The sequence below is a fragment of the Saimiri boliviensis genome, chromosome 6, assembly GCF_048565385.1.
Source record: "Saimiri boliviensis isolate mSaiBol1 chromosome 6, mSaiBol1.pri, whole genome shotgun sequence".
NCBI classification, from domain to species: Eukaryota; Metazoa; Chordata; class Mammalia; order Primates; family Cebidae; genus Saimiri; species Saimiri boliviensis.
This window is the reverse complement of record NC_133454.1, coordinates 64,255,311-64,280,136: the sequence shown is the minus strand read 5'-3', so window position 1 is coordinate 64,280,136 and position 24,826 is coordinate 64,255,311. Positions and strand designations below refer to the sequence as shown.

The 24,826-nt window shown below is 35.0% G+C and overlaps 1 protein-coding gene across 11 annotated transcripts in view; it reads left to right on the top strand.

The window, feature by feature from the left end:
- ARHGAP32 (Rho GTPase activating protein 32) overlaps nucleotides 1–24,826 on the top strand; it is a 298,214-nt gene that overhangs the window by 253,535 nt on the left and 19,853 nt on the right. For all 11 annotated transcript variants that reach the window (XM_074400857.1, XM_074400858.1, XM_039470493.2 and 8 more), the window contains 4 exons: nucleotides 7,316–7,465; nucleotides 15,267–15,369; nucleotides 16,745–16,889; nucleotides 17,327–17,409. In XM_074400857.1, coding sequence (XP_074256958.1) covers nucleotides 7,316–7,465; nucleotides 15,267–15,369; nucleotides 16,745–16,889; nucleotides 17,327–17,409 — 481 coding nt within the window. The remainder of the gene's footprint in view (nucleotides 1–7,315; nucleotides 7,466–15,266; nucleotides 15,370–16,744; nucleotides 16,890–17,326; nucleotides 17,410–24,826) is intronic.

The following is a 24,826-nucleotide window of genomic DNA, read 5'->3' as shown; positions in this document are numbered from 1 at the left end:
GTGGCTATGGTGAAAGACTCCTTCTGCTGGGAAAAGTAAAGGGGACTTTGTCTTGTATCTTAGGAACCAGCTTGGCCACAGTGGGATAGAGCACTAAGCAGACTCCTGGGGACTCTGATTCTAGGCCTTGGCTCTTGGTCAGCACTTGCGTACCTGTTCTGGGCCAGAGGGGAACCCATTGCCATGAAGGATGAATTCCACGCCTGGCAGCATTAGCCACAAGCTGAGTGGAGAGCCTTGTAGCCTTAAGTGAACATCAGTGGTAACCTGGCAGTACTCCCTGTGGGCCTGTGGTGGTGGTGGCCAGGGGGCAGGGCTCCTCTGCCTGTGGAAAGGTGAAACAAGAATGGGAAGGACTGCATCTTATGGTTTGAGTGCCAGCTTAGCCACAATACAGTAGAACAACAGGTAGATTTCTGAAGTTTTTCACTGCAGTCCCTGGCTCCTGGACATCTCTGGTCCTGCCTAGAGCCTGGAGGAACTCATTGCCTTGAAAGGAAGGGCACAACTTGGCTGACTTTACCCCCTGCTGATTATACATACCTAGGTCCTTGAGCAAACAGGCAGTAGCCAGGTAGTAGCTACAGTGGGCTTTGGGCAAGACCCAGTGCTATGCTGGCTTTGAGTTTGACCCAGTGCATTCCCAGTGGTAGTGACCAACCCCCCATCCCCAGCTCCAGGTGGCTCATCACAGCCACAGAAAGAGACTTTGTTTGGGAGACAGAGAAGAGAACGAGTCTCAATCTGGTAATCCAGAGGATGCTTCTGATTTTTTCAAAGACCACAAAGACAGTATCTCTACAAATCTGCAAGAACTATATCATTACTGAATTCAGGAGACAATCAGTGCAGATACAGCTTGCATTGTGATGCAGATCACAACACCCAAATTCTTTTGAACACCTGGAAAGTTTCCCCAAGGAGGACAGCTACAAACAAGCCCAGACTGTGAAAACTACAATAAGTGCCTGACTCTTGAATGCTTAGACACTGACAAACATCCATAAGCATCAAGACCATCCAGGAAAACTTGACCCCACCAAATTAAATAAATAAGGCACTAGGGACCAACCCTAGAGGTGTGTGGCAGAGAATTCAAAATATCTATTTTGAGGAAACTCAGAGAAATTCAAGATAACACAGAGAAGGAATTCAGAATTCTATCAGATAAGTTTAACAAAGAGATTGAAATAAGAACCTAGCAAAAGTTCTGGAGTTCACAAATGCAACTGAAATACTGAAGAAAACATCAGAGTCTATTAACAGCAGAATTCATCAAGCAGAAGAAAGATTAATGAGCTTGAAGACAGGCTGAAAACATAGTCAAAGGGCACACATACACAAAAAAGAATGAAGCATGCCTGTAAGATCTAGAAAATAGTCTCACTTGGGCATGTTTAAGTTACTGGCCTTAAAGAGGAGGTAGAGAAAGAGATAGCAGAAGAAAATTTATTCAGAGGAACAGTAACACAGACTTCCCAAAACGAAAGATACCAATATCCAAACAAAAGAAGTTTACAAAACACTAAACAAATTTAACCCAGAAAAGACTGCCTCAAGGCATTTAATAACTTTGAAAGGTCAGTGATAAAGAAAGGATATTAATAGCAATAAGAAAAAAGAACATACAGTGGAGCTCCAATATATCTGGCAGCAGACTTTTCAGTGGAAACCTTACAGACCAAGAGAGTGAGTGAGTGCCTGACATATTTAAAGTGCTAAAGGAAAAAAATTTTCCCTAGAATAGTATATCTGGTGAAAACATCCTTCAGCATGAAGAAGTAAAGGCTTTCCCAGACAAATAAAAGCTAAAGAATTTCATCAACACCAGACCTGTCCTATAAGAAATGCTAAAGGGAATACTTCAGTCAGAAAGAAAATGACATTAATGAACAATAAGAAATTATATGAAGGTGCAAAACTCACTGGTAATAGTAAGCACACAGAAAGACCTAATACTATGGTGTGTAAACTGCTGTTAAGTAGACTAAATGATGAACCAATAAGGATTAATAACTAGAGCAACTTTTTAAGATGTAGACAGTATAATAAGATATAGAGACAACAAAAACTTAAAAAGCAAAAGGATTAAGTTAAAGCATACAGTCTATTAGTTTTCTTTTTGCTTGTTTATGCAAACTCGTTATCAGCTTAAAATGGTTCATAAGATAGTACGTATTTGCAAGCCTCATGATGAACACAAATTCAAAAACATACAATGGATACCAAAAACGTAGAAAGCAAGAATTATACCACCAAAGAAAATTACCTTTACTAAAAGGAAGACAGGAAGGAAGGGAAGAAGGAAAAGAAGACCACAAAACTACCAGTAAACAAGTAACGAATGGTTGGAGGAAGTCTGAACTTATCAATAATAACATCAAATGTAAATGGACTAAACTCTTAAATAAAAAATGTAGAGTGGGTGAATGGATGAAAAACAAGACCCAATGGCCTGTTGCCTGCAGGAAATTTACTTCATCTGTAAAGACACACAGAGACTGAAAAGAAAGGGATAGAAAAAGATATGCCATGCCAACAGAAATCAGGAGTAGCTATACTTATATGAAACAAAATAGATTTAAAGACCAAAACTATTAAGAAGAGACAAAGAATGTCACTGTGTGATGATAAAGGGGTCAATTCAGCAAAAAGATGTAACAACTGTAAACGTATATACACTGAACACTAGAGCACCCAGATATGTAAAGCAAATGTTGTTAGAGCTAAAGAGAGATATAGAGCCCAATACAATAATAGCTGGAAACTTCAGCATCCCACTTTTAGCATTGCACAGATCTTCCAGACAGAAAATCAAAGAAACAGAGGATTTATTCTACACTATAGACCAAAAGGACCTAATAAATATTTATAGGGCATTTATTTCAACAGCTACAGAATACACGTTCTTTTCCTCAGCATGTGGATCATTCTCAAGGGTAGACCATATGTTAGGTCACATAAATCTAAAAGTATTAAAAAAAAAAACAACATTGAAATGATATCAAGCATCTCTGGCCACAATGGATTCAAATTACAAATCAGTAACAAGGAATTTTGGAAACTACAAAAACACGTAGAAATTAAACAATATACTCCTGAAAGATGGTGAATCAATGAAGAGATTGAGAAGGAAATTGACAAATGTCTTGAAACAAATGATTATAGAAAACAACATACCAAAACCTATGGAATACAATAAAAGCCGTACCAAGAGGGAGATTTATAGCTATTTAAGTACCTACAAGATAAGGAAAAAAACAACCTTGCAATGTATTTTAAAGAATTAAAAAAGCAAGAATAAACCAAACCCAAAATTCATAGAAGAAAAAGCAATAATAAAAGATCAGAGCAGATACAAGTGAAATTGAAAAAAAGAAAACACAAAAGATTAACAAAAAGAAAAAGTTGATTTTTGGAAAAGTTAAACAAAATTGACAAACAATTTAGCTAGACTAAGGGAAAAAAAAAAGAGAGAAGACCCAAATAATCAGATATGAAAAAGGAGACATTACAACTGACAACGCAGAAATTCAAGGGATCATTACTGGCTATTATAAGCAACTATATGCCAGTAAGCTGGAAAATCTAAAATAAATGGATGAACTTCTAGACACATTCAACCTACCAAGATCAAACCATGAAGAAAACCAAAACTTGAACAGACCAATAACAAGTAATGGGATCGAAATCATAATAAAAAGTCTCCCAGCAAAGAAAAGCCCAGGGCCCGGTGGCTTAACTGCTAAATTTTTACCAAACATTTAATCAGATAAGAACAAATACCAATTCTACTCTATTCAGAAAATAGAGGAAAGAGTATTTCCAAACTGATTCTATGAAGCCAGTACTATTACACTGATACCAAAACCAATGACACATCAAAAAAAGAAAACTACAGGCCAGTATCACTGATGAATATTGATGCAAAAAATCCTCAACAAAATACTAGCAAACTGAGTCTAATAACACATTAACAGGGTCATTTATCATGACCAAGTGGGAGTTATCCCAGGGATGCAAGGATAGTTCAACATACACAAATCAATAAATGTGATACATCATGTCAATGGAATGAAGGACAATACCATATGAACATTTTAATTGATGCTGAAAAAGCATTTGATGAAAATTCAGCATCCCTCCATGATAAAACCCCTGACAAAATGGGTATAGAAGGAGCATATCTCAGCATAATAAAAGCCATATGCTACAGACCCATAGCTAGCATCCTACTGAATGGGGAAAAACTGAATATATTTTGTCTAAGATCAGGAACATGACAAGGATGCCCACTTTTACCACTCTTCTTTAATATAACTTTGGAAGTTCTGGCTAGAGCAATCAGAAAAGATAAAGAAAGAGTACTCAAATTGAAGAGGAAGAAGCCAAATCATCCTTGTTTGAAATGATATAATCATATATTTGGAGATCCTAAATACTCCATCAAAAAACTATTTGAACTGATAAATTCAATAAAGTGGCAGAATACAAAATCAACATGGAAAATTCAGTAACATTTCTGTATCAACAGTGAACAATCTGAAAAAGAAATCAAGAAAGCAATCTCATTTATAATAGCTACAAATAAAATACCTAGGAATTAACCAAAGAAGTGCAAGATCTTTATGATGAAAACTAAAACACTGATGCAAGAAATGGAAGAGAATACAAATAAATTGAAAGGGTATTCCATGTTCATGAATTGGGAGAGTTGATATTGTTAAAAATGTCCATATTATTCAAACCAAACTACAGATTTAATACAATTCCTATCAAAATACCAATGACATACTTCACAGGAATAGAAAAAAAAATCCTAAAATTTATATGGAACTAAGTAATAGTCATAGCTATCCTAAGCTAAAAGAACAAAACTGGAGGAATCACATTACCTGACTTCAAATTATATTACAGAGTTGTAATTACAGCATGGCATAAAAACAGACACATGGACCAATGGAACAGAATAGAGAACCCAGAAACAAATCCGGATACCTGCAGTGAACTAATTTTTGTCAGAGGCGGCAAGAGCATACACTGGGGAAATAACAGTCTCTTCAATAAATGGTGCTGGGAAAACTGGGCATCCATGTGCAGAAGAATGAAACTAGACTCCTCTCTCTCACCTTATGTAAAAATTAAGTCCAAATGGATTGAAGACTTAAATCTAAGTCCTCAAACTATAAAACTACTAAAAGAAAATATTGGGAAAAGTCTCGAGGACAGTTAGAGAAGGGAAAGATTTCTTGAATAACACTTAACAAGCATGGACAACTTAGGCATACATGGACAAATGGGATCACATCAAGTTCAAAATCTTCTGCACAGCAAAGGAAGCCATCAGTAAAGTGAAGAGACAACCCACAGAATGGGAGAAAATATTTGCAAACTACCTATCTGACAAAAGATTAATAAGCAAAATATATAAGGAGCTCAAAAAACTCAAAGGAAAAAATTTAATATTTTGATGAGCAAATGGGCAAAAGATCTGAATAGCCATTTCTTAAAAGAAGACATACAAATGGCAAATAGGTATATAGAAGATGCTGAACATCATTGATCATTAGAGAAATGCAAATTAAAACTACAATGAGATGTCATCTCACCTTAGTTAGAATAGCTTTTATCCAAGACAGGCAGTAACAAATGTAGAAAAAAGGGAACCCTTGCACTTTATTGGTGGAAATGTAAATTAGTACAACCACTATGGGGAATAGTTTGAGGGTCCTCAAAAAACTGAAAATAAAGCTACTATACAATACAGCATTTCCCCGAAAGAAAGGAGATGCGCATATGGAAGAGATACCTGCACTACCATGTTTGTTGTATCTCTGCTCACAATAGCCAAGATTTGTAAGCAGCCTAAGTGTTCATCAGCAGATGAATGGATAAAGAAAATGTGTTACATATACACAATGCGGTAGTATTCTGCCATAAAAATATAATGAGATTCAGTCATTTGCAACAACATCCAACAACTAGATGTATTATATTAAGTGAAATAAGCCAAGTACAGAAAGACAAACTTTGCATGTTCTCCCTTATTTGTAGGATCTGAAAATTGAACAATTGAAATCATGGAAACAGAGAGTAGAAGGATGCTTACCAGAAGCCAGAAAATAAGCCAATGTTAGGGGAATAGGGATGATTAATGGGTACAAAAAAAGAGAAAGAATGAATAAGACCTGGTATTTGATAGCACAACAGACTGACTACAGTCAAAATTAATTTAAATATACATTTAAAAATAACTACAAGACTATAATGGGATTGTTTGCAACACAAAGGATAAATGCTTGAGAGGATAGATAGCCCATTTATCCTGGTGTTGTTATTACACTTTGCATGCCTGTATCAGAATACCTCTTGTATCCATAAATATATATGCCTACTGTGTACCCATGAAAAATTTTAAAATGTATAGCAGGATTCAGTAAGACTCCCAGTACTCATCTGCAAACTGAGTAGGTGGATCCGGCTTAGTCTTCTAACGACTAATCTTTGACCTGATGATATTGTCGTATGTCGACATTTAGCATAATTAATTATCCCTATGGGCTGCACTTCTCAGCAAAAGTCATTTTAAAGAGATTTGTTTACTTTCAGTTTTTTTCAATTGTCTTTCTAATGTATCAGTCATTGGAAATATTTTTTCAAATATTAATTTACTCATCTCTTGCCTTGATCTACAAAGGATTGGAGTATTTAGTATATTATAGACGACTGTTAATGGAAGATCTGATTCTTCCGTGGGTGTGTGTTTTGTATTTATATTGCCATTAGGTTGACAAGTGTGTTCTGTGTTATCATGGGCTCGTTTTCTTTGCAAAATGAGAGTTTTCTTTTTTGAGTTGTATTCAACAGATTACAAGTGCTATGAACATTTCTAACCATCAAGTAAAATAATTTAAAAATTGACTAGAAATACCAATTACTTTTACATCATTTTAAGTCTTACTTATTTTAAAGATCTCCAAAGCAATGTATTACAGCAAAACTTAGGTTCCTCTTGTAATTCTTTAACATTCTTAAATGTGCATTGGGAAGATGACTGGTTTACCAAGCATGATTCAGATGTCATGTGTTACAACACTTGAATTTGCTCACACTCTCATAAGGTAAGGTGGTGAGAAGAAAGTACAAAATTATGTTATTTATAACACAACTCTTAGCTGAAATTTTCCTGAAGATTATAAAGTGTATTCATAATAGATCATTTTGCTGTCAGTCTCTTGAGGTATGTTTCTTTTTATTCTAACTAAAATGTAACCTTTTGCCACAACCAAGATAATTTCTCTTTATTGATTTTTAGTGTCTAAAAAGCACGGCAAGCTCATTACTTTCTTACGAACATTCATGAAGTCTCGTCCAACAAAACAGAAGCTGAAGCAGCGGGGAATCTTGAAAGAGAGGGTGTTTGGTTGTGACCTGGGGGAGCACCTTCTAAATTCCGGTTTTGAAGGTAAAAATAAAATGTGCAAGCACATACTTTCAGTTTCTGATCTCTCCATATTGGTTCTCTATAATCAATTATGAAGTAGATTTATGCAAATGATACCTGTTTCATTTCAGTTCAATGCATGTATTAAGCTTTCTCAATTACTCAGTTCTGGGTGGAGCTAAGAATGAAAAGTCTAAGAATGCACTTTGGCATCAGAGATGCTTATGTTCTGTTTGGGAATAGTAGGACATTCACACAAAATGTATCACAACCACCCTGTTATTTTTTTAGTTTCTATTTCTCCCTAGATAGCTTCTTCAGCCAGTTTTGCCACCCACATGTTATCCTAAAATATTTATCTAATTCTTCTTATGGAAAAAACTGTCATAGTTTTGACACATAAAGTGCCAAAATCAGTCTTCCAATTTTTTGTTTGTTTGTTTGTTTTTAAAGAGGCAAGGCCTTGGTTTGTCACCCAAGCTGGAATGCGGTGCTGTGATGATAGCTAACTGCAGCCTTGAACTCCTGGACTGAGGCAGTCCTCCCACTTCAGCCTCCTCAGTAGCTGGGACTAGAGGCATGCATCACAACACTTGGCTCATTTTTCTCATTTTATTTTTTGTAGAGAATCTGTATTTTATTTTTTGTAGGATTCTATATTCCCTTATTTATAAATTAAATTATGAATCAGGAATTTAATTTTTAATGGGGAGAAGGATAGGAGGGAAAGAAAAAAAAGTTTTTCTTTTATATTTTAAAAATAGCACTTTCCTCTAGCATCTCTTTCAGAGATTCCAGAAGGTGAAGGCGGGATCTACCTATAATGTTGTTAAGTACCAGAAATGGGTGATCGTGAAATTCAAAATTTGTGTGGGAAATACCCATTGTGCCTTTTGAGAAGACCGTTAGTGAGAAACAGTGGTAAAGTAATAATAATACCGGGTTGATAGTATCAAGTTCAAATTAAGGTCTTAGTCATTGTTTAAAGAATATCAGTGGACTTAGAAATTTAATGCAAACTGTACCATGTTTCTTGAGAGAGTAGACAAAATGTTATTTCAAACAGATGTTATTCTCAAATTAATACCAACTTAATGCAGATCCCAAAAAAATAAAAACAAAAACTCTGAGGATTACTTTTGCAACTAATGCACATGGAAAACTCAACCAGTAAGAATGTCAAAGAAAAAAATCAGTGATAGGATAGGAGACATCTAGTTTTACTAGATGTTAAAATGATATTCAAAACTAAAAAGTCAGAGTTTTCACTGGGTGCAGTAGCTCACACCTGTAATCCCAGCACTTTGGGAGTCCAAGGCAGGCAAATAGCTTGAGCCTTAGAGTTTAAGATTAGCCTGTGCAACATGGCAGACCTAGTTTCTACCAAAAATACAAAAATTAACCAGCAAAGTAGTATGCATCTGTAATCCCAGCTACTTGGGAGGGCAAGGTGAGAGAGCTCAGGAGTTGGGGGTTGCAGTGTGCTGATTTTACACCACTGCACTCCAGTCTGGGTAACAGAGCAAGACCTTATCTTAAAAAAAAAAAAAAAAAAAAAAAAAAAAGGGGTAAGAGTTTTTTGCAGAGAATGAAATGTGAGTCAAACAGCTTAGGGTGTTCAGAAATAGTTGTTACTATACATAAGAATCCGTTGTGAGAAAAGTTTGGTTTTAGAACCATGTCATGAGGAAGAGCGATACAAGATAATTAAAAAGCAGTTTTTAAAAAAATTTACATTTTGTCATACTTAAAACAAACTTCAAATGTGTAAGTTAACCATTTCAAAATTACAGAATTGCCAATGTAAATTGATTTTGTTTTGAGATAAAATGAACAATAGCCCTTTCTCAGGCTTAAACAAAAAACATAAAGAGATGGCTTAAATATATATACTTTTTATATAATGAAAAATAACAATGTAGAAGGAGAGGTATCATAGACAAGGAAAAATAATCATTTTTGGATATGATGAAATGCTATCATAGTATATGAGAATATCATTTCAGATTTTTGAGAAAATTTAAGTTCCTGAGTAAAAGAATGGAGAAAAGATATAAACATTAAACTGTCACAGGACAGTCGATAATAAACAAAATACAGAAAAATGTTTCTCTGTATTTGTATTCCTGGAAATGTATCTTTAGGCAATTTTGAAATACTATTTTGCATTGGTAAATATTAAAGCTATTTTTCTAAATTATTATATCCAGTGCCATTAATCATAGTAGTGATTTTTACCAATAGGTTCAGAATTGTTGACTTCAGGTCGTTCTGAGTTAGACTGCCTTTTTGGAAAACATTTGATGCTTCATAGCAAGACGCTTTATAGTGTTCCTTTCAGCTAATGAATTCATGCTTACAGACTTACCTTAATGCCGTAATTAAATAGAAACAAAAATGTTCATTATAGCATTATGTATGAAAACAAAAAAAATTAAATACCCAACTTTGGAAGAATGTTCTTTTTTGAGATTGAGTTTCACTCTGTCATCTAGGCTGGAGTGCAGTGGCACAATCTCAGGTCACTACAGCCTCTGCCTCCTGGGCTTAAGCTATCCTCCTGCCTCAGCCTCCTGAGTAGCTGGGACTACAGGCATGCACCATCACACCCAGCTGATTTTTGTATTTTTTTGTAGAGATTTGATTTCACCATGTTGGCCAGGATGGTCTTGAACTCCTAGACTCAAGCAGTCTACCCACCTCGGCCTCCCAGAGTGCTGGGATTACAAGCATGAGCCATCATACCCAGACAGGGGAATGTTCTATAAATGTTGAAGCTGTTAAAAATTTTAAGTTTGGGCTGGGTGAGATGGCTTATTCCTGTAATCCTAGTACTTTGGGAGGCCAAGGTAGGAGGATCACTGGAAGCCGGGAGTTTATACTAGCCTGGGCAGCATAACAAGACCCCATTTATATAAAAAAATACACAAAATGAGCTGGGCATGGTGGCATACACCTGTACTCCTAGCTAGTTTGGAGACTGGGGTTGGAGGATTGCTGGACCCCAGGGGTTGGAGACTACATTAAGCTATTAATCAGGCCACTGCACTCCATCCTGGGCAACAGGGAAAAACCCTATCTCTAAATAAGTAAGTCAGTCAGTAAGCAAGTAAATAAATAAATAAATAAGTTTGAAAACAGTGTAGAAACCTGAAACAATGTTGCATATAAATAGTAGATATAATTCTTAAAAGTCTGGATATGTAGGTGATATGAAAAGTGAATATAATTATAGTAAAGTATTAGAGAGTATTGTGATTTTGTTTCTTAGTTGTCTTGCTTTTTCAATAAAGAAAATTAGAGGAATATTAGAAATGAATTTCATAATCCTGGAAGATTAATCCCTCTTTGCCAACAAAGTTAAATGACTAGAAAACAAAATTGACTTGTGATGTTAAAGTGTAATTGAAATTCAGTAAGCTTTAGGAGCCAGAAACCTTGAAGACTGAGGTCAGATATATTATACTTGGCATATTAAAATAAATTCCTGTTTCATCAGGGGTAAGAAATGAATAAATATTCATAAGAAGGATATTAATTTGAATATTCAAATGAAGCCTAAATTGGCAGGAGAGGGGAAACCTTTGAAGTTTATTAACTAAATTTTAATTAGGAAATAAAGTGGTTTTTTTTTAGTAGTTAAATGATTTAGTAGTTTGTCTTTGATTTAATGAGTATGTTAGGAATTTTAGTTTTTTAAGATCTTAAGACTTTGTAGGGGGCTGGGTGTGGTGGCTCACTCATGTCTGTAATCTTAGCACTTTGGGAAGCTAAGATAGGAGGAGCACCGGAGCCTAGGAATTTTGAGACCAGCTTGGGCAGCATGGCGTGTTTAATGCCATGTAACATGTTTAACCTTGCTTAGATGGGATCATTAATATGAAAGAGAGGCCTGGGGTGGTGGCTCATGCCTGTAATCCCAGAACTTTAGGAAGCTGAGGCGGGCAGATCACCTGAGGTCAGGAGTTCAAGACCAGCCTGGCCAATATGGTGAGACCCTGTGTCTACTAAAATTACAAAAATTAGCTGGATGTGGTGGCACATACCATAGCTGGAATCCTAGCTGCTCAGGAGGCTGAGGCAGGAGAATTGCTTGAACCTGGGAGGCAGAGGTTGCAGTGAGCCAAGATCATGCCACTACACTGCAGCCTGGGTGACAGTGCAAGACTCTGTCTCAAAAAAAAAAAAAAGAAAAAAAAATTAAGGAGAGTTTTCCAATTTGTTCTGCCATGCTCATTAGCTCTCAAATACCAATTCAAATTTAGTTGTACTTAGAAGTTTCAGGTATGTTTTCATTCTTCATAAGGTTAGTAGGGGAGGGCAGAAGCTATTATATCACTCTTTCTGAAAAATAGCAGGTTAAACTACAGTATTCATCTGTTCCCTAATTATGATAAAATCTAATTGAGTGGAACAGAGAGTTTTCTGATGTCAATGATTTTTTAATCATTAATTTTTTTGTAGAGACAGGGCCTCTACAAAAAAATTTTTAAAAATTAGTTGGTCATGGTGGCCCATACCTGTGGTTCCAGCTACTTGAAAGGCTGAGGTGGGAGGATGCATCAAGGATTCAGTGAGCCATTTCCTACTTCTTTCAGCCATAGTCTGATTTTAAAGACCATCAGTTTTAATTTAAATATGTAATTCTTATTCTGTTGTCATATGATATTTTAAAAACTAAGACTGTAAAATGAAAGTAAATCAGAAGTGTATTATGTGGAGAATGTGGGAATTATTCTAAAAGTCATACCATCTTTTGGAGGAACCATTTTGGAGGTTTCTGATGTTATATTTTGACTACATCATTATGCAGTATGCATTTGGCTGGTTTGTTAGATGGTTTGGGATAACTAATAAACTGCCTTTTTTCTAAAACTAGGATTTTTTTTTTTTTTTTTACAAAATGGAATATATTAGATTCTTACATTGCTTTCTTACTGTTTAGTGAAAAAAGAAACCAGATCTTTTTTTCTTCTGACATTGTTTTTCAGTTTCTGCTCTTTTCTTCAAAATTCAAGTTTATGCTTTTCTTTCATTTTGCCACCTATTTATATTAAATGTCTCATTTGTCTCTCTTAAACTTACAAGTAATAATTATGTAATTTTATTTATTGAGCTTATTACGTGATTATTGTGTAGACATTCAGTCCTTCTACTTAGGGAACACAAAATATAAGAAAACAATTCAGATGCTTGCCATAAAGTATTATGTGAGTAGGGACTTGGTCCTTTTGTCAGGAAAACACCTCTAATTCTCTGTTTTCAATGTTTTCCTATTTATTTGGAATAATAAACAGATACGAATCTTTTAACACACAGATGTACACATCCAATAAAAATTACCTATTTTTTTTTATAAATAGTATCTTATTTTTACAAAAAAATGTTTGTGTGCTAGTATGGATTGACAATATGGAAATAAAATACTGTGCTCTGAAGGGTTTTCTTCCAAGACAAACCTTCTGTGTACCTGGGTGAATTAGCTTGTTAACTTGGAGCATACATAATGAGAAGCATCTTCTTGATGCTTTACAGGAAAGAAGTTTAACTCTTTTCCTAAGTAATGATGTTAATTATCCCAGTAATCTCTAAATATGTTCCCTTTGAAGCAGGTGACTGAAATTTTCTAGCCCCAAATTTTATTATTCCACTTCCAGTTTTTAGAATTGAAGCCTAAAACACTGATGTTATCATTGATGAGACAATGTTAGAACTAGGACCCAAGCTTTTGTAAAGATACTATATATTTTGCATATTATTTTGACACAGAGATTGCTTCTAATATCAATTGAATCCACAAGAAGTACCCAACAATTCTGCCTGCCCTTCATCTTTACTACATAAATATATCCCTTTCTTGTTGCTAAAGTCTTAAATACTTTTAGAGGCAGAAAGCATATAGTTGAAAATGTATTAATATTAATATAGTTCCATATGAAAACTAAGGCTCCTTCCCTGCTAACTTGACCAGATAATAACTATTTCAGGCTCTGAGGGCACCTGTAAATTAATTCACTTGCTGATTGTGTACATTGTGTCAGGACAGTGTTCCTGAGTTTTAAATATACAGAGATGAATGATGCATGGTTTTGGGCTTAAGGGAGCCCATGGTCAGAAAAGGGTAATAATAAATGATAATTTGAAATATTGTTCTGTGAGCACATAGAGCACAGTGCTCACCTACCTCTACTCGTGGGTATTCAATGAAGGCTTGCTTAAGAGTAATAGTTTAGCTGGATTTTGAACAATAGCCAAGAATTTTCTATATGAAGGAGGGTCGTAGGGAAGAGTCCAGCTAGAGGAAATTGTTTTGTGAAGGAATCATAGGATGTTTGGTTTGTATGGCAAAAGGTAAGATTTCACTTGGCCTGGAGTTGTGGAATATGGAAATACAATAATAATTGAGTGTAAATTGTGAAAGACATTCTCTGCTTGGCAACATATTTCAGTAGTTAAAAGCATTGGCTCTGTATTTGGACTGTTTGAGTTATAATCTCACTTCTGCCACTGTTTCCTGCCTGCCCTTGAGTAAAACTTACTCTTTCCAAGATGCAATTTCTTCTCCATAAAAATGGGGATATGATAGTACTTTCCTTGTAGGATTTCTCTGAAAATCAGAAAGTATCCATTATAAAGCACTCAGCCTGGTGTATATTTAATACTTAATATTATCAGCTGCTGGTTTTTGTTTTTTTGATTTATTTTTTAATCAAAGATAAGGAGGTTAAGTTTTAAATGTTGTTATAGAATCTGAAGAATTTAAAGATAGACTCCAGGAAGGACAACAAAAGTTAGGAAAACCAAGGAAAAGTCAATTATAATAAAGGAATGACAATATACTGTAAATGAAATACATTCACTAAAATTATCTTACTAAAATGTCTTGTTTGTTTCATATGCTACTCATGTTTTATCTCTATTATAGTAGCTCTTTGCAAACCAATTTTCCAAGGATTTCTTTTCGAGGATTTTAACTAACCCTATCAAATGGTCACACTAAAGTCGATAAACTCATCAATCTGCATTGCAAAACAACTAATGTTAAAGTCTCAGCTGTTATAAATTTTGAATGGTTATAATTTTTTTTATTATATACTTTGAAAATTCCATTCTATACTGCATGCCTCAGACAGCTTTCCAGTGTATGTTAATGGAGCTAGCCAGACAGTGTGTCCGTTATTATGAGCTGATAATATAAAGTCAAAATGTCAGTAAGTTAATGTAAAAATGACCAGGAAGTTACAAGATTCTATCTATTTGAAATTGCTTTGGCCTTTGCATTATATTAGTGTTTTGTTTATTGAATAAAGTCAGAATTTGCATTATCTGTGAAAAGATAGAAGATGCTTTTTTAGAAGCAAAACGTTGTAGCACTTACAAGCAATTATGTTGTTGGGATAAGCATGTAACTTTATATATCCATTTGCTATATATGAAAGTCAGCTGAACAGGTGTATTTTTTAAAAATCTGGCATTGTGTTAGGACCAAACAGTTCATTTTGCTGTAATATGTAACTGTAACATGATCTAAATGTGTCTACTGCAGAAGAGAGACTGTCCTAATAATGTATAAACTCTTTTACTTAGTTAAGTGTAATGACATAGAGCCAGTCTTGATTATTCAGGAATTATTTATCTAGTTGAGGTGTGAAATTAGGTAAATATACCACATCATTTTTTGTAGTGGATTAATTTTTGCCTCTTTTACCTTTAATTTACAAATTTTATTTTGTTTTTGTAAACTAAAACAATCTTATTTTTGGCAACTTTGGTTACAGTGAATACTACCAATTTAATCTATGTCTTCAAAAATTCTCTTTAGTGCCCCAGGTTCTTCAAAGCTGCACAGCATTCATTGAGAGATATGGCATTGTGGATGGAATATATCGTCTTTCTGGTGTTGCCTCCAATATCCAGAGACTACGGTAAAATCTTATGTGGCATTTTTTCACTCCTATTTAACTAATTAAAATGAAAATATTTCAAAAATGGATTCACTTACTTTGATAACCTATTCTTATTAAAGATAAAACTATCTTTAATAGGAAACAAATCTAAAATAGGAAATAATATCCATGTTATTTTCTGTGTATACTTCTCTAAGTGGCATTTTTTTCATCTGTAGTATCAGATAATCATTCACTTTAATCTCTTCAGTACTTGTATTTTGCCTCTTTATAATGATTGAAGATTTTAGCAAATTGAGTTTGAGCTGATGACAGCCGTAAGAGATAAAATTTGCATTATAATAGAGATATTCTTTAGGTATTAATTAAAATGGATGGTAATGGAACATTTTCTAATCTCCTTTGACCCTGATTCTGTGTATATGCTCAAGTATGCATTCGTACATATCCTCCCCAAATCTTCTCTGAGACAAAAACAGTGACATACTCTGAGCCAACAATATTTTATTTTTGCTTAATCTTTTGGATTCTAGTCTATTCTTGATATGCCATTATCTTTTGTTTTGTATTGTGGTGCATGGTAACTGCCATTATTTTGTAGGGATTTTAATATTTTAAAGAATCACAGAGCCCATCTCAGTTTTGAGGAATACATGCTTGAAAAATACATAAATTGGTTCTTGTACTAAAGACAGTTTTAGTCTTCAGTTTAAGACAAAGTAAATCCCATATTCATGTTGTACACACACATTAATCCTCTAGGTAGATAATAAGTGGTCTCATGCCTGTGGATTAATATTAATTAAATTCCTGGAGAGTGAGCTTAATCTGCCTTAGTATTCTGTATACAACTTATTTTACTCATTCTAATGATACTGATTTTTCTCCTTATTAAAATTTGTTATTAGCTAGGTAGGAATTTCTTGATGTTGTTTCTGACTTTTTTACTCTGCTTTAGGAAAGCGTTCTTGTGTCATATAAGTTTTACCTGCAGAATTTCTGCTCATAATTGTTTGTGGATCATTTGCCATTCAACGCTAGTCTCTAGAATTGTCAAAATATTGGATATTCAAATCATTAGCAATTAGGAGTCCTGTTTTTAGACTGATGTACTGTAAGAGCTGTTCATTTATATGTATCTCAGAGGCCATTGTCCATTTTAATGTTAAAGCTGTGCCCTTAATTTCCATATAGAAAGGTATCTGTCTTGTACTAAGACATCCAGTTGTTGCTGAAGTCCAGACATGACTTATGTAAAGTATAATAAATGGAAGATAATAGCAACTCACTGAAATAGAGCTAAACACTTTTAGGGACTATGCTTTCTGTTTTTAAGACATGTATTTGCTTTCCTCAGTCAAATGACTTGCTCATCCTCTTCTGTCTATATCAGCCATGAATTTGACTCTGAGCATGTCCCCGACCTGACAAAAGAACCATATGTTCAGGACATCCATTCTGTGGGCTCCCTATGTAAGCTGTACTTCCGGGAACTCCCAAACCCTCTGCTTACCTACCAGCTGTATGAGAAATTTTCTGTGAGTACAGGCTACTTTGGAATCTAATTCTTTGTGGAACTATGCTGTGCTTTTGTTCAAAACATGTGAATGTTGGTTTGGTCACATGTAAGAAATAGTTCTATGACTAAAATGACTTCTTAAAAAGCAAATATTGCCAGTTAGTCTGTGGTCTTTGCTGTACATTGTCATTCTGTTGCTTTCTGACTTTGAACTGCTAGTCTTGTTACCCTTAATACAGATTACTGTCAAACCTTTTAAATTTAGCTTCATAGATCTCAATGTTCACACACTGCATGGAAACAGTTGACTTCCTTAATACAATGTTGTGTTTCCTCACCATGTTGCATCCAAGAGCAAAGTGAGTTGATCTCAGAGTGAAAACTGAATTGTAAGTGAAGAACTTTCATTTTTACCAACAAAGCTCATTAGTTTATTTTGCACTGTGACTGTTCTAGGATGCAGTTTCAGCAGCAACAGATGAAGAAAGGCTGATAAAAATCCACGATGTCATCCAGCAGCTCCCGCCACCACACTACAGGTCAGCCAGTTTGGGTAAATACTAGGTGGAGGTAGCAGTTGATTGACCTGTAAACAGTTTTTTTTTTTCCTTTGGATTTCTATTTAAACTTCCTTGGAGTTCTAATTAAATTTCCATTTTTAAAGAATGGATTTGGATTTTACTTATACATATATAAACACTCACATGTACAATATGTATGTGTACGTGTGTGTGTGTGTGTATGTGTGTGTGTGTGTGTGAGTTCATGTATAGATAGTCATTGGTCCTTAGATCCCCAGGGCCTGGCACACTGCTTAGTATCCTATAGGTACTTAAAGGTTGAATGAATAGATGGATAGACAAATGGACGGTAGACTAAACTTGTAGATTTTTTGTTTGTTTTAGTTTCTTCATTGGTTTTGTTGTTCTTGCTACTTTTTAAAACATAATTTGATTTGTATGTTAGTTTGAACTCTTGGAAATATTTGTGGTTATGTCTGAGAAAACCAGAATAAAATTGAAGATGACTTTGCCAGTTAGTGAGAAAAAGAAAATGGTTGAAACTAGATTTTAGTATGCAAAGAAACAAAAGATACATTTTAAAGTTTCAATTGTTGATAAGAAATAAAATTCAGCAGATGTTCCAGTAATATGCAAATCAATTTTTTTTTCAAAATGACATTACCTACATATATGTTTCAAAAATTAGTACTTTAGGCCAGGTGCCATTGATCACACCTGTAATCCCAGCACTTTGGAAGGCCAGGGTGGGTGGATCACCTGAGGTCAGGAGTTCAAGACCAGCCTGGCCAACATGGTGCCACCCTGTCTCTACAAAAAATACAAAATTAGTCAGGCGTGGGCACAGGTGCCTGTAATCCCAGTTACCCAGGAGGCTGAGGCAGGAGAATTACTTGAACCCGGAAGGTGGAGGTTGCAGTGAGCCAAGATCACACCACTACACTCCAGCCTGGACAACAGAGCAAAACTCAGCCTCCAAAAAAAAAAATCAGCACTAAATCAACCCAACATTTTAAATCAATACTAAAAATCAATAGATATTTTAAAGTCAACACTGTAGATATAAGTGCATGATAGTTATGACCTAGGAGGTAACTTCGCATCAGTAATTTATTGTCCTATTGATAGAGTCCATCTGAAGAGGAATATGATAAAATTAATGAGGTCTAAGGACCCATTAAACAGTGAAAAAAAAAAAAAAGAAAATTGAAGAGTTGTGGGGAGGTAAGCTCAAAGAAAGTGAGGTATTTAGCCCTGAAAAGGAAGGCTGGAGAGACAGATCTCATCAGTATACAGTTATTTGAAGAATGGGGAGAAGAGGACTTTTTATCAGCGAATCAGAAAAAGTAACCCTGGTGCCATATAAAGACTACTGGATTTGACAGACCTGAGTCTGAATTTCCAGATCCATTACTGATCACCTATGTGACCTAAGAATCAATCTTAATATCTGTGATTAGAATACAGTCAGCCCTCCGTATCTGTGGGTTCCACATCCATGGATTCAACCAGTTATGCATCAAAAATATTAGGAGGGATCTGTACTGAATATTTACAGACTTTTTTCTGTCATTATTCTATGAACAATACAGTATAGCAACTATTTACATAATATTTACATTGTATTAGGTGTTACGAGTAATCTAGAGATGACTTAAAGCATTTGGGAGGATTGTGTAGCTTATATGGAGCTACTACTACAACATTTTACGTAATGGAATTGGGCATCCATTGACTGTATTGTCTGTGGAGGGTCCTAAATCAGTCTGCCACTGATACCAAAGGACAACTGTACTCACCTTCTTAAGAGGATTTTTTAAATGATAAAATGTGTGAATGAACCTGAACTCTGCTATTTTTGTTTCAAATTAAGCGGAGCACGATGGATGGTTAGATTTAAGCCAAGGTCTCTTAGTAATTTTACATGATTTATCATGTAAATATATCTTTTTATACATTAAAAAAGTTATCAATATGACATTTGTAGACAGCTTTAAAAAGCCAAATGACATGCAAAGCTGACAGTGAGAAACAGCAGTGGTAATTACCAGCTGCACACCCTCCATCCAAACTTCCTCTTTCCCAGAAGTTATCACTGTCAGCTCTATCTCTGCTGTAGTTGACTGCTGTTTCTGATAGCATGCTTATATTGCTGTGTGTGTATTTTTCATTCCTTGACGATAATAGTTGCTTTCCTTTTATGGTAAATGAGGAATTAGCTCTCTTGCAACCTCCTTCCCCCAATACCACCATACAAACACACACTTCCCCTTCCCTCATCTTCACAGTCTAATTATATCAGCGTTTGGAGTTAAATCAGTATTCGGTGTCTCCATTGTAGTAACTCTGTCACTGTTATTCACAACTGCATTTAATCATATACTAGAATTGTATATCCTTCCTGGCACAACTTTTTGGCTTTTCTGTGAACTCATTGACCATTTTATGGCTTGCCAGGTTTCTGTTTGTCACTTATTTATCCCCCAGACTCTCCAACAAAACTATAAATCTTCTCTCAGTATGTTCAAACATACCAATCTTAATCTTTTTCTTCATCTTTTTTCTTCCTGAAAACATCCTTTTTAGGGCCTTCTGTTGCCTAGATCCAGGCTGATTGTTCTCTAGGTCTACAAGGAGGCTGCCAACCCCAACCTTAACCCTCTCCCTGGAATTCCCTTCACCTTCTTTGTGAGTTAGATCACTTCTTTTCTGGATATCTTGTTGTCATCTTCCTTGTTTTTATTACCTGCTTTTGTAGTATACATCTTTGATATTTTCCAGAGGAAAGGTGTATAGGAGGTAAATTTTTTGAGACCTCAGTATCTGAAAATACTCTTATTCTATTGTTGGATTCAGTTGATAATTAACTGTATACTTTCAGTGTACAGATTATTTTTTCCCTACAATTTGGATGGTATTATAACCCTTGTTGTCTACTAAAAAATGCTACAATACAGTATTACTTTATTTACTTTAAGTAATGCTTTAAAGTAATGCAGTAAAGTCTGGTATTAGTGTGCCATTTTTATATGAACTGTTTTGTTTTTATCCTTTCTGGAGGTTTTCAAATTTAGAACATACTTAGTGGTCAGCTTTTACATTGACGTATCTTGGTATGGATTCTTCTTCATTCTTCACATTAGGCACTTTGATGAGGCGTTTCTATCTGGAAATTTGTTTTCCAGTTTGGGGAAATTTTCTTGTACTATTTATTTGATGGTTCTCATTACAATTTAAACCCCTTCCTCTATTCCTGGAATTATTTTAACTCTTGAACTAATCGTTTTATTTTTACATTTTCTCTTGATCACTTTCTACCTATGGATATTCTCCATTTTCTCTGTTGACTTTTAAGAACATTTATTTCTAAAAACTCCCTCCTCCCTCCCTTATTTCTCAGCATATTCCTACTTTATATCATACTATTCTTATTTCATGGTTACAGTTTCAAATCTCTGAGAATATTATTAGTAATTTTAGGTTTTGTTTTGCTTTAAATTGTTCTCGGCTCATCAAAGCATTTGATTTTTACTCATTTTACGCTTCCTTTTTTGGCTGCAAAGTGACCTTTTATAAAGACTTTGCAGAGCTTTCAACTAAGGTTTCATGGAGACAAGCAAGCAAAAATGATTTTTTAAATCATGTTTTGTAAATGTTGATAGCATTTAATTAGTGTGAATATAATCTTTCATAAACAGTTATGGAAACAATTCACTTAAGTAAGCTTATAATTCAAATTATAGCCAGAGTATTCAGGGGTGCCAAAGAGAAACCTATTAACTATAAAAACTTAGTATGCCCTGGCACCACTCAGTTCATTTTTCAGAAGGACTTGAAAGTAGTGGTTAATGTTGTGAGTGAATTAAGAGAGTATCAGTAAGAAGATACTCTGTCATATACATATAAATGTATGTATTCCTTCCTCTAATGTGTTGTATATTTAATAGAATTCTTAATATTTTTAATATTTTCTCATACAGTAAAGTGCATTATCTCTTGCTATATATGTTTACATAAATCCATCTCTATATGTATTATCTGTATCTCTTGTTTTATATATGTATTTATTTTCTATTGTATAGTACATTTATATATTCTATCATATATAATATCTAGATATTATAGGCATTGTGATAAAGGGACTCTGGAGCCAAACTGACCGTATTAGCTTTGTGACCTTGGGCAAGTCCTTTTGTCTCTCTGGGCTCCGTTTCATCATTTGTAAAACAGAGACAATAATAGTAACTTTCTCATAGGGTTGTGGTGAATATTAACAAGAAAGCACTTAGAACAAGGTCTATAAAATGATAAATGCTATTATATGATCTAAATGAGTTTGCTACTATCATTGTTCTTATCTCCTATCCTGCATACCCATCTATTTACTATGTGTTAAATCTGTAGATACACACATACTTGTTTTTATATATGTGTGTATATATATCTCCACTATTGCTGATATGTATGACTTCTCTACTATATTATGTTTATCTACACCATAATTATTTATATTCCTCCTGCCATAGTATATATTCTCCTATATTATTATAGGTATTTCCCACATAAGTAGGTATTTCCCTTCCTAATTATATATACAGAGCTCCCTTGCTTTCTCATCTTCCCTGTTGAACTTACATCCTACTTTACATTTTTTATATATATATATACTGTATTGCCTATTCAATGTACAGATGCTTGACTTACCATGACGCTATGTCCAATGAGTTGAAAATATCGTAAGTCAAAAATTCATTTAATATACCTAACTGGTCAGGCATGATGGCTCACGTTTGTTATCCCAGCACTTTGGGAGGCCGAGGCAGATGGATCATGAGATCAGGAGTTCAAGACTAGCCTGGCCAGCATGGTGAAACACGTCTCTACTGAAAATACAAAAAAATTAGCCGGGCATGGTGGCACGTGTCTGTAGTCCCAAATACTCAGGAGACTGAGGCAGGAGAATTGCTTAAACCTAGCAAGTGGAGGTTGCAGTGAGCTGAGATTGTGCCATTGTGCCATTGCACTCTAGCCTGGGCGACAGAGCAAGACTCTCTCTCTCTCTCTCTCTCTCTCTCTCTCTCTCTCTATATATATATATATATATATATATTTTTTTTTTTTTAATTGAACCATTGTAAGTTGGAGACTGTGTGTGTGTGTGTGTGTGTGTGTGTGTCTGTGTGTGTGTCTGTGTGTGCACTCAGAACACAGTAGGGAAAAATCACCTGGCAACACAATACACTGTGGAGTATTGGTGGGTTTGCCCTTGTGATGTTGTGACTGCCTGGGAACTGCTGCTCACTGCGTCTGCCTACCTTCATGAGAGAGTATAAGACTACATGTTACTAGCCTGGGAAAAGATCAAAATTTGAAGTGTGGCTGGGCACAGTGGCTTATGCCTGTAATCCCAGCACTTTGGGAGGCCGAGGCGGGCAGATCACTTGAAGTCAGGAGTTGGAGACCAGCCTGGACAATATGGTGAAACCCCATCTCTACTAAAAATGCAAAAATTAGCCAGGTGTGGTGGCACACACCTGTAATCTCAGCTCTCAGGACGGCTGAGGCAGGAGAATTGCTTGGACCCAGGAGGCAGAGGTTTCAGTGAGCTGAGATCACGCTGCACTCCAGCTGGGCAATAGACCAAGTTAAAAAAAAATTTGAATTGTGATTTCTGTTGAATGTTTATCACCTTTGCACCATTATAAACGTCAAAAAATCATAAATTGAACCATTGTAAGTTTTGTATGCAGTTTCTCTAAAACATAAGGTCCTTGAGGTCATGAATTCTATTTTGTTTATCACTATATTTCCAGAGTAGAGTCTTGCAGATAGATGTTCAGTAATGCACATTGCATACATGTTTTATATCTTCTGTATACTATTTTATAGCTAGATTGTAGACACTTATATGTATATATCTAATATTATCCTCTTTGCCTGTCTTGTAATATACATTATATTACCTATATATATGTTCCACCTGGATTATATACATTGCCTACTATTATTATATACATGTATATCTCCTACTTTATAATGTATATAATTTCTTCTTGCATAACTCTGGCTTCTTCAATATAACTTATATATGTGAAGTGTATCTCCTACTTCATATATCTTTTGATACAGACTTTTTTTGTTGTTAAAGTATTTGTACTTAATGGCAATCTTTAAAACATTTATTGAATTCTCTCTTACATTTGTAGCCATTTTCTTAAGTCAAAGAGAGAAAATCAGTATTTAAGCCAGCCCATTTATTAGAAAGTGTATGCCAGCACAGGCTTTTTGTTGTTGTTGTTGTTTGTTTTTTAAAGAAAGAAAAGAAAAAGAAAGAAAGAAAAAAAAAAAGAATGAAGGAGAGGAAGAAAGAGGAAGAGGAAGGTATTTTCTTTTTCTGTTTTTTTTTTTTTCTTTTTTGAGAAAGCCTTTCACTCTGTTACCCAGGCTGGAGTGCAGTGGCACAATTGTGGCTCACTGCAACCTCTGCCTCCCAGGCTCAAGTGATTCTCCCACCTCAGTCCTCCAAGTAGCTGGGACCACTGGCACACACCACCATGCCCAGCTAATTTTTTGTATTTTGGTAGAGATGGCATTTTGCCATGTTGCCTAGGTCTGTCTCAAACGCCTGAGCTCAGGCAATCCACCCATCTCAGCATCCCAAAGTGATTACACGTGTGAGCCACTGCACCCAGCCTTCCTTTTCCAATTTTGTATATTACTATGAGGTCCATCCTTTTACATGGAATCTAGATTATGTTTTTTATTATAGAATAATGACCTCACAGTGAAATTCTGGAAATCTAAATTATTATTCTAAATACTAGACAACAGTATCCAAATTATGTTCCAGGTTGTGAAGGTTTATACAATTCACATTCTCATCTGCTGAATATAAAAGTGCTCATTTTGTGGAATCCTGACTAAATTCTACGTTAACTTTTAAAAACATCTTCATAATTAGATAGGCAAACCAAACAGATGTCTTTGGTTTTTTAAATTTGCAAATCTTATGAAATGCATTTCTGAAGTCCTTTAATTATTTTCTTCATTCACCTTCTTCCAGTAATAAAATTTTATATGGTTTTCTAAACACGTTTCTCAAACTTCTCACCCCTACATAGTACTCAGGCCAGCCTCACTTCTGTCTGTCTTTCCTTACTTAATTATATACAGAAGAGATAGATAATTACCATTTTAAATGTAAAGCAGCTACAATGCCGTTGAATGTCAGGCACTTTGGAACCACTCTGACCTTGATTTGAAATGCAGCACTGCCACTGCTAGTTTGTGGAAACCCCAGCAACCTTGACTTTGTCTTTGATACAAGGGGAATGGTAATTCTGTGCTTGTTTAAGCTATTGTGAGAATTAAATGAGCATGCTGGTAAAAGCATCTTGAATAATGCCTAATACCTAGTCTAACTATTATATTCCTT